This window comes from Mizuhopecten yessoensis, unplaced genomic scaffold (genome assembly GCF_002113885.1).
Source record: "Mizuhopecten yessoensis strain PY_sf001 unplaced genomic scaffold, ASM211388v2 scaffold10761, whole genome shotgun sequence".
Classification (NCBI taxonomy): Eukaryota; Metazoa; Mollusca; class Bivalvia; order Pectinida; family Pectinidae; genus Mizuhopecten; species Mizuhopecten yessoensis.
This window is the reverse complement of record NW_018408708.1, coordinates 6,744-20,704: the sequence shown is the minus strand read 5'-3', so window position 1 is coordinate 20,704 and position 13,961 is coordinate 6,744. Positions and strand designations below refer to the sequence as shown.

Genomic DNA, 13,961 nt, shown 5'->3' with positions numbered 1-13,961 from the left:
CTAGTTTCTGAGTCACAGCTTAGAAGCAGTTGAGATCCCCACCCCTAACCATACATTAAATTTCCTGGACATGAAAAATTTAATACAGATATATGCTACAAGGAGTCTGCGTATTCCCTTGGATCTCATTTGGATAATATTCTGCCATGATTGCTTAGATATCCAGGTGAGCGATACAGGCCCTCTGGGCCTCTTGCCAGGGAATGAAAGTGATAATTTAGATCCTACAGCGATATATATATAAGAAATTAATGAGAAACACAATGAAGGCTTGCCATAAAAGGCAACTCATTCTTCAGAAATTTATGTCGTACTGCCCTAGGGAAATAGGAACAATTCTTGGAGAAGTGAATATCTTTCCACATGTGCCTAACCAAGCGACTCCTGTATCCATATGAGCAGTGATGCATGAATCGCACACATGAACGCATGTTGCCACCATCATTGGTGGGAAAGACTCTTTGATGGAGTTAATGGGTTCACTTTANGGGTCCACTTTTTCCGCTTAAACTTGATTTAATCTGCCAAGGAACCTGTTCATAATTTACTGCTTATTATCTTATCGTTTGATCAAACTGTAAAACTGTTTTGCTGTGGCTCCGTTGACTGCACTCGACAGACTCCAACACCGTTTACAACCCTGACACTTTCACTGTCAGCATGTGTAAGCTATTGTTGGGTTGTAAGAATGTATATTAGAATTTCCCTAAAATATGTATAAATATATAACAAGTTTAAGACCAGGAGTAACACACTGAAATAAAGATGATTATTTCAGAAACATCTCAGATTTAATTAAGATAATAAAACAATGGATTACTTATGGAAATTAGGGGGAAAACAATTTCTTATGCATCTTATTTAAAAAAACAAAAACTTCTAAAATAGAAAAAGATTTGATTAACAAAATTCAAAACTTAGAAGAAAGGGAGCGCATTTCAAATAATGATGATATCCACAAATACAAAAAAGAGCTAGAGGATATTAGAGATAAAAAAAGGAAGGGAAATATGTTCAGATCAAAGGTAAAATGGATAGAAGAATGGGAAAAAACATCAAAATATTTTTGTAGTTTAGAAAAAGAAAAAAAATACAGAAAAAATCATACCAAGGATAGAAACAGAGGTTGGGACTATTAAAAACAGGAGGAGATTTTCGAAGAAACCCGAAAATACTACGATAGACTATATACAAATAATGATAAACCCTCCTACTATTCCTGGTTTGATGATATTTCACTTAATGATGTCCCTAAACTTTCATTTGAGGACTCAAAAAGTTAGAAGGTAGGATTGATTACAATGAAGCAACACATGTGTTAAAGAATATGAAAAATGATAAAAGTCCCGGGTCAGATGGTTTTACTGTATATATATATATTTATTTTTTCTGAAAAAATCTAAATCCTTTTATTATTCGATCAATAAACCGTGGGTATGAAACTGGGGATCTTTCTATTACTCAAAAACAGGGAATCATTGCTCGTATACCAAAAGGAGATAAGCCCCGTCAGTTTTTAAAAAATTGGAGACCAATTTCTCTTTTAAATGTTATCTATAAAAAAGCGTCGGGATGTATTGCAGAATGACTTAAATCAGTTCTAGATAAACTTAAACATAGTGATCACACAGGTTTTATTCCGGGCAGATCTATAGCTGACAATACTAGATTAATTTATGATGTAATGGAATATACAGAGGAACAAAACATACCAGGCATGTTACTTTTAATTGACTTGAAAAGGCTTTTGATTCTGTATCATGGTAATTTATAAATCAAGTTTATTTATTTCTTAATTTTGGTGAGTCAATTAAGCAGTGGATAACATTTTTTTTAAATAATATTTTTTCTTTAGTGAACCAAGGTGGAAACTTATCTAAACCCATAACATTAGGAAGGGGTTGTCCACAAGGAGACCTGTTATCACCATATATTTTCCTTCTCTATGCAGAAATATTAGCAATAAAATTAAGAATAAATAAACATATAAAAGGCATCAAACTCCGATAGGCAGGATTACTGTAATAAATTCTCTACTTTAAGCAATACTAACACATTTCTTCATATAATTATCTTCTCCTAACCAAAATATTATGATAGAAATTCAAAAGTTGTTTTATGAATACCTTTGGGGAAGTCCAAAACCTAAAGGAAAAAGGAGATGCCATTGTCAAACAGTATGAAGAAGGTGGTTTGAAAATGATTAATATCAAACATTTTGAAATGGCTCTAAAATCAACATGGATAAGAAATACTTGTCTTAAGACATCAAATTGGCAGACCCTACTGTTAATAAGAATAAACTATTAACTTTAGGAAATAAATATATTGATTATATTATCAAAAATATACTTCATAACACATTTTGGATTGATGTTCTTCATGCATGGAATATATTAAGGGGGAAAATTGATATATCTCAGTTCAAGTATTATCTTTTCCCATTTGGTATAATGACTTAATCAATTAGGCAATACTACTGTGTATTATAAGCGATGGTTTGATAAAGGTGTGTTTTTCATAAATGATATAATTAAGGAAGATGGCAGTTTCCTTCAACATAATGAGTTTAATGATATTTTTAATTTAAATACTAACTTTATTGATTATAATGGTCTCATTTTTGCAATAAGAAAATTAGGCTGGAATTTTGAAAAAAACCTTACACTACCATTGATACCACTGTATATTAATATAATTATCAAACATAAAAAGGTACAAAGGATATGTACAATGTGCCTAACAAAAATAGTGTGGTGCCTACAGGTCAAATAAAGTGGAAAAATGTATTTGGAAATATACCAAGTGAGGATTGAAAGAAAATATACAAACTACCTGTTGACACTAATACAAATTCAAAATTACAATGGCTGCAATTTAGAATTAATCATCACATTTTAGTTACAAACACCTTTTTGAAAATTATTAATTTGGTTCAGTCTGATACATTGTATTTGAAGAAATATATCTAAATGAGAACAGTAATGAAGGATGGGAGACTTTCTGTGAGATGTATTTGCTGAAGAGAGCCCACACCCCCACCCTGGTCGTAATCGTCCAAGACCACTGGCATAACTGTTTGTGTATCAAATACTTGTATAAATACATACATGCAATACGCCAGTGTGTAGACCTATTAACATACTTGTGTAGCTTACAGAGCAGTATTAAACCACAAGAGGCTTGGAAATCTGTACATAATATAATAACGCAGCATGTAACTGTCTATGGAAATTTACCTGACAAGTCTAGTACATTTCACATGATGTGAAATTAGCAAGCAATGGTCCCCCAACTTGGATTTTTTTGGACGGTGATTAACTGTTGCCTCTGCACATTTCATGATAGCACACAATACACTAGACTGACTTTTTATTGTAGAATGGATTCCATGCTATACCCCTAGTTTACGTACGTAAGAAAATAATATTTTGAATGTCAGAAAAATATGAACTCAAGATAACTTTCCCAAGCCTACCTATTTTTTGCATAAAAATTGATAACTGAAGTTTGATATGATTCAGGTATTACAGTATTTATTTACAGTGAGATTGTTGTTTTATAACACAATGTTAATAAATCCCCCATCGGTCCCCGGATGGGGGATATAGAAATTGATCAAAGTTTCATGCCGTTAAAATTAACATAATCATACGAAGAGGTGTATACTGACATATAACCCATGGCAAAAACCTAGCTGACCTAAAGACATTTGTGACACACGTGCACTGCTGCTGGTCTGACGGAAATATATGTTTCACCATCTACCAATAGGCACTTAGGAGATATTGCAACAGTCATATAATTATTCATTAATGAAGTGCAGAAAACATGAATAACCGATTGACTTAGATCTATTTGTGTTTTGTACTGGAAGTGTACACGTGTAAGTTAGTCTGCACCCCTTGACCCACACGCCTGAACCTGGCCAACATTTAACACGATGACAAGCCAAAGAAACGGGAAAGAAGTGACTGAACTAATCGTCTATTTCTGCAGCTATCACATATTATATAACACCCATATAATTTTAATTACTACATACTTCATGTCACAAGTTTTAACGCAGACACCGTGTCTGTCATCTTCCGTAGCAAACAATCTACCGGAAGTGCGCGCACCAGAAATCGGAGAAATCCCTGGCGCTTCGATATTTAAGTCGATTTCATTAATTATTGACGTTTAAAGTATATAATATTGTTTGAATATTTAAGAGACAGTCTTCTAGGTTTAGAAGGTATATAAGTTATATATGTTTTGGGAATCATACATTCTTGTATAGCAAGTGAGATTTCCGTTTTTGCTACCCTTTCTTTATACATATGACCACAAAGATATAAAGGATGGTCGTATTAGAATATCTATTTGCTGTTTTAAATGTGTATGCATCCCTATCAGTCTTAATTTAATTTGAATGTAATGAAATAATATACCGTTATAAAGTATATATCTAGCATATACAGTGAACTACGAGTATATACTATAAAGAAAAAGAAAGAGTATACGGAGACGGTAAAATAGAAGAACAAGAAGGATTTATTGGATGAATCTGGATTTAAAATGTCTAAACACCAGTCAGTTTGTTTAACAAGGATACTGGTATGTTCTGCACTAATTACAGTTATATCGATTGTCTTCCTGTGTTTTATGGACACCAAAACATGGTTAGTATTTACATTAATTTTGTTTTGTAATTATTTACTCCTACTATCTGCTCATGGACAGGAATAAAAAGGCAAAGATGTTGATAGATAGTGGTACATGTATAGTGTTATTACTTCATCAGGAACAGCTAATTCAGTGAAACATACCACGGTTAAAGTAGTGACCTGTATTAATATCGTACGAATATATTATTTTGAACATTAATATCCGTTGTCAAGTACGTCGGGTATTTGGGCCATAGTAAATAAAATTAATACATGCCTTGTAGGTGCAACATACCATATTGTACTTACTACCAATAATCTTGTANCCATCTTTTATGGTATATTCGGAATTAGGACGTCTGCCTTTGCATATCATCAGGAAGTGTCGAATAATCAAATATTGGTTGAAACTAATTAAATGCGACAATTGTGTTCTTAAGTCAGTTTATGAAGATATGGATGAATGTAATCACAGAAACTGCAATTGGCGCTGTCAAGTTAGAAAATTATTATTGTCTTCTGGTTTTGGTAATGTCTGGTTAACTCATTATGTTGATAATGAAAGGGTATTTTTACATTGTTTCAAGCAGCGTTTGACAGATGTTTTTATTCAAACAAGGAATGAATTTGCTGAAAGATCATCCAAATGTTATTTGTATAAATTCCTGATAGATAACTTTACGTTACAATTTTATCTAACAAAGTCTATTCCAGATGCGTATCTTAAACTTATTTTGAAATTACGACTTTCATCGCATCAGTTATATGTAGAAGAAGGTCGGTATCGTAATATTCCGAGGGCGAATAGGTTATGCCGTTATTGTAATCAAAACCAGGTAGAGGACGAGTTCCATTTTGTTCTGATTTGTCCACTCTATGTTGATATTCGTAAAAAGTTAATTAAAAAGTATTACTGGAGCCGCCCATCTTCATATAAACTTGTCCAGCTGCTGGCTGTACATAACAGAAAAGAGCTGTGTAATTTAGGAAAATATCTGCAATCAAGTTGGTTAGAACGGTCTAGATTCCAACCTTAGGTTATTGTGTTTTTTTATCACACTAACATTTGAGTACTTGTTTATTTTCAGGTTAACACATATTGTTTTGTCCATCCCATAATCACTACATCACTGTATACAAATTGTATGCCTGTTTTTTTTGTTTTTTTTTATAATTAACATACTCTTTGTTGAGCCCCGGTTATTAAGAAAATGTTGTCACCTCATCTGTTTTCGATAGCCACAGTACACTTAGATGAGGTAATTTTATAAGAGCTGTCGATCTTCCGATAATTTATTTATCTTTTACTTTATAATAATTTAAAGAATTATACTGTCCATTTATACATGCGAAGTACAAGATTATGCTTCATTCGTGATGTTATAATTATTTGGTATTTCATATCACTGATGTATCAATTATACGTTGCTATATATGCTTATGAGCCGTAAGGCTTAAAGTTGGATAAACAATACAATACTAGGCAAAACATTGAAGTGCACTATAGTTCACTCCAGTGTAAACTCCAGCCCAGGGCACTACGACGATCAAGTTCAAAAGACTGAAGTACATATATTTCAATAATTATTTATTACATACACACACTCCCTACAAACACCCCGGGTCTACGATGTTCCCCACAACAAAAGTTAATTGCTCCTAATTGACAATCACCACCAACTGACCATTCACCTGTGGGCACATGGGCAACACATAGGCAGAACACATTGTGTGAAGGCAATAAAACCTGCCCATCATCTGTCAAGTGGATAGATACACTGGCAAGTCAGTACAGGCGTACAAGTAATTGTATATACTGAAGCGGTTGATTCTTTGTTAATTACATTGTTCAATAAATGATCGTTAGTATAGACTTGCTTTAGTTATTTCTTTGTAATTAGGAAGTAAGAGTAGTTTTGATTGGCTAATGAAAGAAGGCATTTCATTGGATGGCTAGGTATATAAATAGAGGTTCCATCAGATGAAAAGCTTCTCTTGCTCTGGCGGTCGAAGAAGAAGGAACAACTCTAAAAAGGTAATCAGTGACCAAGCTGTATAAGTTTGGGCCTAGCTGCATAAGCTAGGGTTCCACTGTATTCCTTTATAGTACATGGTCAAAATAAATTGTGTTACAGTATAGTGTGCATAGTCACAGGGTATCACAGTACAGGGCGACGTACTGTTGATACAGGGTGTCAGGTACCAAGACACAGGGTTTACCAAGGCATAGGTTTTATAGTGGCTAGCTATAGGGTGACTTGGTCAAACGGCAGTCGCGGTAAAGGGTGACGTGGTCAAGGTGTGTCGCGGTAAAGGGTGTACACAGTCACGGGTGTCGCAGTAAGGGGCTATTTACTGTTGATACAGGGTGACGGATATATTGTGATACAGTTGTTTTAGTTGGCTTTTTGACTATATTAGTGTTAGAGGTATATTAATGTAAAATATCTACCGGGTGTAGATTAGGTAATAGTTATTTGAGTCAGAAAGACGGCCGTTATTTTGTATATATTGTCGGCACTTGTTTGTTACAACAATTACTGGGTCCAAGAAAGAACTTGGTAACGAACTGTAGGCACGCATCCGTTACATTAATTTTGGTGGCAGCGTAGTGGGATCCAGTCACTGTTGTGATAGTTTTATATATTTATCTATAAAGGCATTATAGTGTGTTGGTAGTTTAATTTTACATTCTTTGAAATAATAGGATCAGTTGTTCACAATGAATGACTTGGACAGCGAGATAAGTGATTTGGAGGAGAAAATAGCAACGTTAAGGGAAAATAGTATTAGGCTCAAATCACAATCAACCCCTTTGTCCAGTATCGTTAAACAGGTAGAAGGTGATAGACCTAGGGACTCTGGTTTAGGAACTACACGGCGTTCTAGTGATATTGTTGGTCATAAAGATACTAGGGGAGATGTTACAGACCGGCGTCCATCAGTAAGGTTTGATGATACTCCCATGCACACCCGTACTCCTGATGAAATTGGACGTATGTCTCAGAGACGCAGTGAAAGAAACAGGGATATTGTACATGAGAGGGATCAGAACTACGGAGAGACTTGCTATAGTCCGAGGAGGGTGACACATGATATTCCCATGATAGAAGGACATGATTTCAACGATGAACGTGTTACTGTGCGGCAAAAGAAATCAAATTACCAGGATCAGGGGATGTATGATGAAGCTTTAGCTACGATGCAGAAGCCAATGTCTAATTATATGAAACCGGCAACATATGATGGGACAGGGTCCTGGCTGGATTATCAGGCACATTTTGAGGCATGCAGTAAAATCAATCGTTGGACCGAGTCACAAAAAGGGTTATATCTTGCTGCATCATTGAGGGGACATGCACAGACAGTGCTAGGGAATATGTCAAAGGACGAGCCAGGTCAATATACACTATTGACAGCAGCACTGGAGGCGCGGTTTGCTCCGACAAACCAAACGGAGTTGTATCGCTCAATGCTAAAGGAAAAGAGATTAGGCCCATCAGAGACAATTCCTGAATTAGGCGAAGGAATCAAACGATTGACATATCTGGCGTACCCTACAGTAACGAGAGATGTTGCAGAGATGATGGCTAAGGATCACTTCATTGACGCTTTACCAGATTTCGATATGAGACTGAGAATTAAGCAGTCAAGACCAAAGACTTTGAACGAGGCTGTTGGATTAGCAGTTGAGATAGAGTCGTTCTGTAAGGTGGAAAGGGACAGAAGGGACGAAAAGAAGTATGTTAGGTCTGCCTCTGGTGAGAACGTTTATCACGATACCAGTCAAGGGAATAAGGCTATGGAGAATCTGACAACCATGCTTGGGTCCCTACAAAAGTCTATTAAGAAACTTGAAGAAGAAATGCATGATTTAAAAGCAACGAAGAGAGATACACAGGGAAATAGTAAAAAGGACCAAAACAAGCAACCATATGATGCACAGAAAGGACGCTACAGTATACAGTGTTACTTCTGTAAGGAAGAGGGTCACATGAAAAGGAAATGTCCCAAGTATTTGGCAATGATAGCAAAGGACACGACAGATAAAACATCAAACGCCAGTCACTTGAAATGTGTACAAGGATGTAAAGGTGCAGAGGCAGGACTTTTTGTACACTTGGATATCAATGGAGTTCAGGCAAAATTCCTGATAGACACAGGTGCTACTGTGTCATTAGTATCAAAGCAAACATACAAAGCTATCAATGACCGGAACCGGCTAGATCTTCAACCAATGACGCGGGATATACTTGGAGCCAATGACCTACCCTTGGCAGTAGTAGGGAAAGGAAGTTTTCGCATAACTATAGACTATTACAGTTGTGAGTGTACAGCGGTTGTGGTTGACATGCAGCTAGATGGAATCATAGGCTTAGACTTCCTGAAAGAAAGCAAAAGCATTATTGATTGTGCGCAAGGAAAGATGAGAATTGGTCGGAATGACAGTTCATTATCATGGCAAGGTAATTTGGGATGCTACCGAGTCAGTATGAAGGAGACGCTCAGTATAGCGCCAAGATCAGAGATAATTTGTGAGGGAATAGTGCAAGTTCCTGACAATGAACAACTTCGTGGTGAAGCCTGTATCATGGAGTCTTGTGAGAAGTTTACGAAGACAGGAAAGGCTCTGGTAGCTCGGGCCGTTGTCAAGGCACAGAAGACTGTTCCTGTACGCTTACTCAATCCATCGGATCATGCTGTGAAAGTGTATCGTGCTACACACATTGGACAAATCAGTCCAGCTGAGAGAGTACTTGACCAGGACGTGGTTGATGATACATGCTGTTTTAAATATCAAGATTTACCAGAACATCTTGTGCAACTCTACAATGAAGTTAGAAAGGACTTGGCTCCAGAGCAGGCAGAGCAGGTCAAGCAACTCTTATTGAGGTCACAGGATTTGTTTGCCAAATCAGACGATGATTTGGGAAGAACGAGTATGGTGAAGCATACAATAGACACTCAGAATACAAGGCCTATTAAACAACCCCCAAGGCGATTTCCACACCATGCAGCAGAGGAAGTTAATCAGCAGGTCCAAAGTATGTTAGACAGAGGAATTATAGAACCATCGTCTAGTCCGTGGGCATCGGGCGTAGTCTTGGTACAGAAGAAAGACGGCAGTTTAAGGTTCTGTGTGGACTATCGTGCCCTGAACAAGGTAACGATAAAGGACGCATACCCATTGCCCCGGGTAGATGAATCACTGGACAGATTGTCGGGAGCAAAGTGGTTCTCAACACTGGACTTATTTTCGGGATACTGGCAGGTTGAAATGGACGAAGCAGATAAGCAAAAGACTGCATTTGTAACCAGAAGTGGGTTTTACCATTTCAACGTGATGCCGTTTGGACTTTGCAACAGTCCAGCGACATTTGAACGCCTGATGGAGACAGTGCTGGCTAAGCTTCATTGGGAAATATGCCTGGTGTACATTGATGACATCATTGTTTTAGGGAAAACGTTTCATGAAGCAATAGTCAACTTGGAAAAAGTGTTCGACAGACTACGTCAGGCAGGACTAAAACTCAAGGCCAAGAAATGTCATCTATTTAGAAAACAAGTGTTATTCCTGGGTTACATTGTTTCAGGAGATGGCATATCAACAGACCCAGAAAAGGTGAAAGCAGTGAAAGAATGGCCACTGCCTGTGACGCAGACAGATATGAGGTCATTTATTGGACTTTGTAGCTACTATAGACGTTTCATTCACAGGTTTGCCGAGATCGCAAAACCACTTCACCAGCTGACAGAGAAGGGAACATCTTTCACTTGGACAGACAGATGCCAAATTGCATTCGATACGCTTAAGAAATGTTTGATCACAGCACCAATCTTAGCCTACCCTGATTTTACCAAACCATTCATCTTGGACACAGATGCGAGTCAATTTGCTATTGGTGGAGTCTTGTCCCAGTGTATTGATGGCAAGGAGAACGTGATATCTTACAGTAGTAGAGCACTTACCAAGTCAGAAAGGAAATACTGCGTAACCCGGAAGGAGTTACTAGCAATGGTATATTGTATCAAGCAGTATCGACCATATCTCTACAAACATAAGTGCATAGTGAGAACTGACCATAGTGCACTCAAGTGGCTAATGAGATTCAAAGAACCAGAAGGACAGTTAGCTCGTTGGCTCGAGGTCATTTCAACATATGATATAGAAATCCAGCACAGAGCAGGGAAGTTGCACCGAAACGCAGACGCAATGAGTAGGATTCCCTGTCACCAGTGTGGATTCTATGAAGATTGGGAACGTGACCAAGGGGAGGGACCACTTCCTGTACGAACGATCAAGAAGGATGGTAACCCAAAAGTGAATATTGACAAACAAGATGAAGATACAAGTACATTGAAAGAAAAGCAGGAGGCCGATAGCGATCTGAAATTAGTAACTGAATGGGTAAAGAGCGGGAAAAAGCCAAATCCAGGTTCGGTAAAGCCTCTGAGCAATGTGGTAAAATCCCTTGTTGCACAATGGGATCAATTGACTATTGACAACGGTTTACTGTGCAGACGTTGGGTAAACCCTTCAAAACACAAAAAGTGTCAAATAGTTGTACCATATGAGGAAAGACGAACCATGCTGAACATATGTCATGACACAAGAACTAGTGGGCATCTAGGAGTGCACAAAACACTGAGTCGTGTGAGACAGAAGTTCTACTGGCCTGGCTTGCAAAGAGATGTTCGACAGTATATTGCTGGGTGCAAACATTGTGTATGTAGGAAAGAATGTGCAAAACGACGAGCACCTATGCAAATAGAGCCTACAGGATATCCCATGGAAAGATTGGCGTCTGACATACTCGGACCATTACCGGAAACAAAGGACGGAAACAGATATATTTTGGTAGTAAGTGATTACTTTTCCAAGTGGACAGAAGCTTTTGCCATGCGAAATATGGAGGCCAGTACAGTTGCTGCACTCATCGTGGAAGAGGTTGTTGTTCGTTTTGGTGTACCAAACGCCATACACTCGGATCAGGGGCGACAATATGAAAGCAAACTGTTTCAAGAGATGTGTCTTTTGCTTGGCACCAAGAAAACGAGAACTACGCCATATCACCCGAAATCGGACGGTATGGTAGAAAGATTCAATCGGACTCTTGCAAGCATGCTTTGTGCCTATGTTGATGAGTGTCAGGATGACTGGGATGTTCACATACCTTACGTTATGATGGCGTACCGGTCAACAGAACAGGAAAGTACAGGGTTTACTCCAAACATGCTTATGTTAGGGAGAGAGGTTTCTACCCCAGTTGATCTGTTCTATGATCTCCCTAACGAGTCTAAACCAGTTTTGCAAAGTCAATGGGCTTGGGAACTTAGAGAGAGGTTGGTTTCGGCTCATAGGTTAGCCAGAGAAAACTTGGAGGGGGCGATGTTGAGACAGAAACATTACCATGACCTGAAACTAAAATGGGATAGTTACGAGACGGGGGAGTTGGTCTATGTGTTTTTCCCTCAAAAGAAGGTTGGCAGGTCATCAAAGCTGATGAGTTTTTGGCAAGGTCCTTTCAAGGTAGTTGAAAAAGTATCAAATGTCATTTACAAGGTTGTTAGTGATGAAAACAAGAAAGAACATGTTATTCATGTTGACAGGATGCGCAGATGCCAATCCCAGGTTCTCAAAGGTGAAAGTGAGACTCGTACAGATGTCGAGGTTGACCAAATACAAAATGGATCAGAGTTCGAGGTGAACGAGATTGTAGATCTTCCAGATAGCACAAAAGGCCGTGTCAGAAGAAGACCAGTCTGGATGACTGAATATGTACTGTAAAATAAAAAAAAAAAAAGATAGATGTGAATCTTTGTGTGTTATAGGAAGATGCCACAAGTGAAAACAACTCCGAGAAAGCCAGGTTTGGTGTGTCCGCTGTGTTGCGAGAGACTTCCATCAGATGAAGAGTGGAAAGCGCACTTGGTGATCTGCGGAACCAATGCAAGAGAAAAGAAGAAGTTTGAGTGTAATGAGTGTAACTTTGTCACGGAGAAGAATGTTTGTCTGAAGAGACACAAGGAGAGGAAGCACCCAGTACGAGAAGACTCGTTGGATGAACATGATCCAGGGAATGTGTTAGATATCCTAGGGGAAATATCTGAGGACGATCCAGAACCTGCATCTAAGACATCTAAGATGGAAGAAATGATTACTGTGAGAAAACCCTGTCGTCCGAACCCTGTATATACACCAAAGAGACCTAACATTCCACAAGATTCTGCACGTGTTTCGAGTATTGCTGTGAAATCCGTCACAGGTAGTGTACGTGAACCAGGACTACAGACCAGAGATACAGGGACACAGTTAGGCAATGTAAAGACATTTGTGGATGCAGCTGTCCAGGTGAACTTTTCAAACCACAGGAGAACCATAAAGACAACGACATCGTACACGGAGAATGGGAAGTCTGTTGTCAAGGTTGAGGAAGAAGAATGGTTCGACTGAGTGATTCAAAGACATTTACAAAACAAAACAAAAATATACATTTGCTCTTTTACTTACTGTGAATGCGGGACGCATTGAATCAGAGGCGTGGGTAATGAAGCGGTTGATTCTTTGTTAATTACATTGTTCAATAAATGATCGTTAGTATAGACTTGCTTTAGTTATTTCTTTGTAATTAGGAAGTAAGAGTAGTTTTGATTGGCTAATGAAAGAAGGCATTTCATTGGATGGCTAGGTATATAAATAGAGGTTCCATCAGATGAAAAGCTTCTCTTGCTCTGGCGGTCGAAGAAGAAGGAACAACTCTAAAAAGGTAATCAGTGACCAAGCTGTATAAGTTTGGGCCTAGCTGCATAAGCTAGGGTTCCACTGTATTCCTTTATAGTACATGGTCAAAATAAATTGTGTTACAGTATAGTGTGCATAGTCACAGGGTATCACAGTACAGGGCGACGTACTGTTGATACAGGGTGTCAGGTACCAAGACACAGGGTTTACCAAGGCATAGGTTTTATAGTGGCTAGCTATAGGGTGACTTGGTCAAACGGCAGTCGCGGTAAAGGGTGACGTGGTCAAGGTGTGTCGCGGTAAAGGGTGTACACAGTCACGGGTGTCGCAGTAAGGGGCTATTTACTGTTGATACAGGGTGACGGATATATTGTATACAGTTGTTTTAGTTGTCTTTTTGACTCTATTAGTGTTAGAGGTATATTAATGTAAAATATCTACCGGGTGTAGATTAGGTAATAGTTATTTGAGTCAGAAAGACGGCCGTTATTTTGTATATATTGTCGGCACTTGTTTGTTACAACAATTACTGGGTCCAAGAAAGAACTTGGTAACGAACTGTAGGCACG

General features: G+C 38.2%; 1 protein-coding gene across 1 annotated transcript; it reads left to right on the top strand.

Moving 5' to 3' along the window:
• The first annotated feature begins 6,510 nt into the window (after positions 1 to 6,510).
• LOC110462214 lies at positions 6,511 to 13,759 on the top strand. Its single transcript, XM_021516070.1, has 2 exons — positions 6,511 to 6,684; positions 12,483 to 13,759. Exon 2 carries the CDS (start codon positions 12,487 to 12,489, stop codon positions 13,102 to 13,104), a length of 618 nt encoding a protein of 205 aa, XP_021371745.1. The 5' UTR covers positions 6,511 to 6,684; positions 12,483 to 12,486; the 3' UTR covers positions 13,105 to 13,759.
• The last annotated feature ends 202 nt before the right edge of the window (positions 13,760 to 13,961 follow it).